This window comes from Morone saxatilis, unplaced genomic scaffold, assembly GCF_004916995.1.
Source record: "Morone saxatilis isolate NCDOM2014 unplaced genomic scaffold, NCSU_SB_2.0 Contig19, whole genome shotgun sequence".
Taxonomy (NCBI): Eukaryota; Metazoa; Chordata; class Actinopteri; family Moronidae; genus Morone; species Morone saxatilis.
This window is the reverse complement of record NW_023339751.1, coordinates 12,349,474-12,352,669: the sequence shown is the minus strand read 5'-3', so window position 1 is coordinate 12,352,669 and position 3,196 is coordinate 12,349,474. Positions and strand designations below refer to the sequence as shown.

Genomic DNA, 3,196 nt, shown 5'->3' with positions numbered 1-3,196 from the left:
TAGCGAGTAAGTCTACACCACCTGGAAGAAGAAAAAAAGCCCCTTCTCAAACTACTTATTGACAAAATTCCCCCACCAGCAAACTAAATTCTTTCATACAAATTAATTTTATAAAGCCCGTTTAACTTTGTGCACACACACACACACACACACACACTTACTCCTTCTCTCTCTCTCACACACACAAACAATTCCCTCTCTTATTCAGGTTGCATTTAATTTAAACTTTATAAAACGTGTGCTCTGATAAAAGTAAACGTTTAAAGCTTCTCAGTTATTTTGGCATATAAACTAATATGATGGAAAGAAAACAAAGAGAGAAAGGGAAAGAAAGAAAAGATGCACAATATATCAGCAAATAGTCAAAAAGACAGAAATGAATTGGTTTTTTTTTTTTAAATGATGACAGCCGGGAAAATCTATAGGCCTGTGTGTCGCGGAAATGATCAAATGAGATTTTCTTCACCCCATAAATTTTAACAGGCCGATTTTAAAAACTGCCAGTGGAATACAAATTGAACTATTATTTTAAACTGCACAATGTTAATACTTCAGAAAATGAGGCACACGGAGATATGGAACAGAATTGTTTCTTATTTTTTCCAGAATACATACAAAAAAATACCAATTCTCTTTCCAAGGTGTACACCTGAAAAATAACGGCAATTTAAAATGTGGACAATTTCTGAAATTTAAGAAACAAACATGCATGTAAATTATTTTCTTCTCAATGAGACATTAAATAAGAACAAATACAATCATAGCAATTTCAAATGAACAACGAAATAAAGACCCCTACTTTAATTAGTACTCTAACGTGTGTGTGTTTTCACTTTACCTATAGAGTTCAGTTTCAACATAATGCACTTTTTGAGTTGCTCAAATATTTTCCATTTGCAGCTATTATCGCCTGCTTTTAAGCCGACATATAAATAAATACAGTTGAAGTCCACGGTTCCCGCCCATAAGTTTAGCGCTGTTAATATAAAAGTCTTTATATTTGCATTCTTAGTACTATAAACTTTTCAATGTCATTCTTTCCTCACTGGTATCCAAGCGCTGATGCTGTGGTGAGTCTCTGGCCATACAGTGCATAAGGGGAGTAGTAGGGGCCGGTGGCAGCGGGGACTGGAACAGGGGCACCAGGGGTTGGCAGGGGACTTTTGGAGTAGGGATGGTAGCGGCTGCTGAGTCCTAACGCGTGATGCGGGCTCCTTAGAGCCAAAGTTCCGGGGCTCCCGGGGGCTCCTGACGGTGGCATGTGCATATGGCAGGCCATGGCCGCTGCTGCAGCGCTGGCCAGTGATGAAGACCCGGGATAACCAGATATCAACTTCTCCGCCCCAGTAAAAGCAGTGTGTGTCCTCAGGTGATTCAGGAGCTCTTCTGAGCTGGAGAAACGCTTGTCGCACGGTCCATTTGCCGACACCCAATTACAAACGTGGGGGAGAGGGTCGTTGGGGAGCATGAAACCGTATGGGTACAGGGGGTGTCCGCTAAACGATGGCGCCGAGGAGTGAACGCCATGCATGGGGTGTGTCGGGTACATTAATGGGTAGCTGGATTTGAGGGCGTTAGCGGCCGCTGCAGCTGCAGACTCATGCGTGCAGGAAGCACTGGCTGCGCCCGCTAAGTGACTGGCACAATGGTAACTGAGGCAGTAAGGGTCTCTGCACAGGCTGGCTGACATTATGGACGGTGGAGAAGCCCCAGCCAAAGGGCTGGATCCAGCCTTACTGCAGCCCAGTGAACTAGCCAGCTGTGCGTTTACCAAGCTCCCTCCGTGGGGCAGGAAGTGCTGCGGGTAACCAGCATAGGCCCCAGCCAAGCTACCTGGGTAGGTCATACCGGCAGGAGGCAAAGGAAAAACTGTCTGCCCCGGTTTGTAAGGAGAAACCGGCGCCACAAGTCCTGACCCGAGAACCGATGCGGAGGATACAGAAGTTACAGATGGGGACTCCGAGGAGGAGGAGGTTTTAGTGCCAGGCGTCGTCTCCTGGTGCTGGTTGACCTCCACGTTAATTCCACCACAACTCACGCTTATCCTGCTGTGGCTAGTGGTGCCAGAGCCGTCCGTAGTGCCATTTTTATTACAATCAGACTCTTTCTTGTCATCCCTATCCCCACATTTCCCCTCGGATGGCATTGGGGAGGCTGAAGTGCTGGAGTGTGGGCTGCCTGTCCGCGGCGTGAACGGCTGGCAGGTGGCGCTCGGCACTCGGAAACCAGACTTCTCTCCGCTCGAGCCGCCCGAAGACGAGTCCTTCTTATCTGAAGGTTTAGAATAAGGTTTGAAGCTAGATTTGTCATCCACACCGATGTCGCTCAATTTCAAAGGACCGGATTTAGATTCCTTCTCACTAGATCCATTTGATGTTACGGAGGATAATTTGGAGGAGGGTGGTGGGTCCGGTTTGCCGATCTGAGAGCAGGTCTGCGCCAGCAGAGCAAGCGGACTTTTCTTGGCATCTAGCTGCAAAAAAAGATGAAATAGATGTTGATAAATACTATTAAAACGCACACCGGCTGCTTTCTTTTATGGTTACACAATGTACGGCACCAGAATAAGTCGTTAAACGGAGATTTCCACTGACATTTCCAAACGGAAATGTATATGTGGTAATTACGCACGACTCTTACGTGAACAAAACTATAATCGCGTTGAACACAACAAACATAATGGGAGATTTCATACAACACATAACAGTTTTAAACATCGGGGATCACAGTTTAACGGGATATATTCCGAGATAACAACAATAGGCTCCCAAACCGTTGTCACACGAAGCGCCGAAAACTAAAATACCTAACACTGTATTTACACTGATATTAAGTATTCCAAATCTTCTTACCTCTATAGGACTGACCGGGGTAGAAGGCAAAGGCTGCAGATACTCCGGGTGCAAAATGTGTCCCGACCGTGCGGTAAGCATTTTCAAAACCTTGATGGGAAGTCGGTTCGCTTGCCGTAGTGGATCAGACGGTGGTGCGGAGTGGAGAAAAGGCTTGTTGATGCTCGCTGAGCTGCTATTCCGAGAACTGCTGCTTTCCCAGGCTACACAAATATCACTATTTTTCAGGGCAGACGCCGAGGGCGACGTGATCATGTCCCAATAGTCAGGAAATGAAACGGCGATGCTTTCGTCAGATTCATTAAGAAAATCAAAAGAGCATCGAGCCTCTCTCTCTGGCGGTG

General features: G+C 46.0%; 1 protein-coding gene across 1 annotated transcript; it reads right to left on the bottom strand.

Annotated features, from left to right (window-relative positions):
- Positions 1-284: 284 nt before the first annotated feature.
- Positions 285-3,196, bottom strand: znf503 (zinc finger protein 503). The gene is made up of 2 exons (XM_035663343.1): positions 2,853-3,196; positions 285-2,473 (listed from the first exon to the last, which is right to left on the bottom strand). Exons 1-2 carry the CDS (start codon positions 3,105-3,107, stop codon positions 1,043-1,045), a joined length of 1,686 nt encoding a protein of 561 aa, XP_035519236.1. The 5' UTR covers positions 3,108-3,196; the 3' UTR covers positions 285-1,042.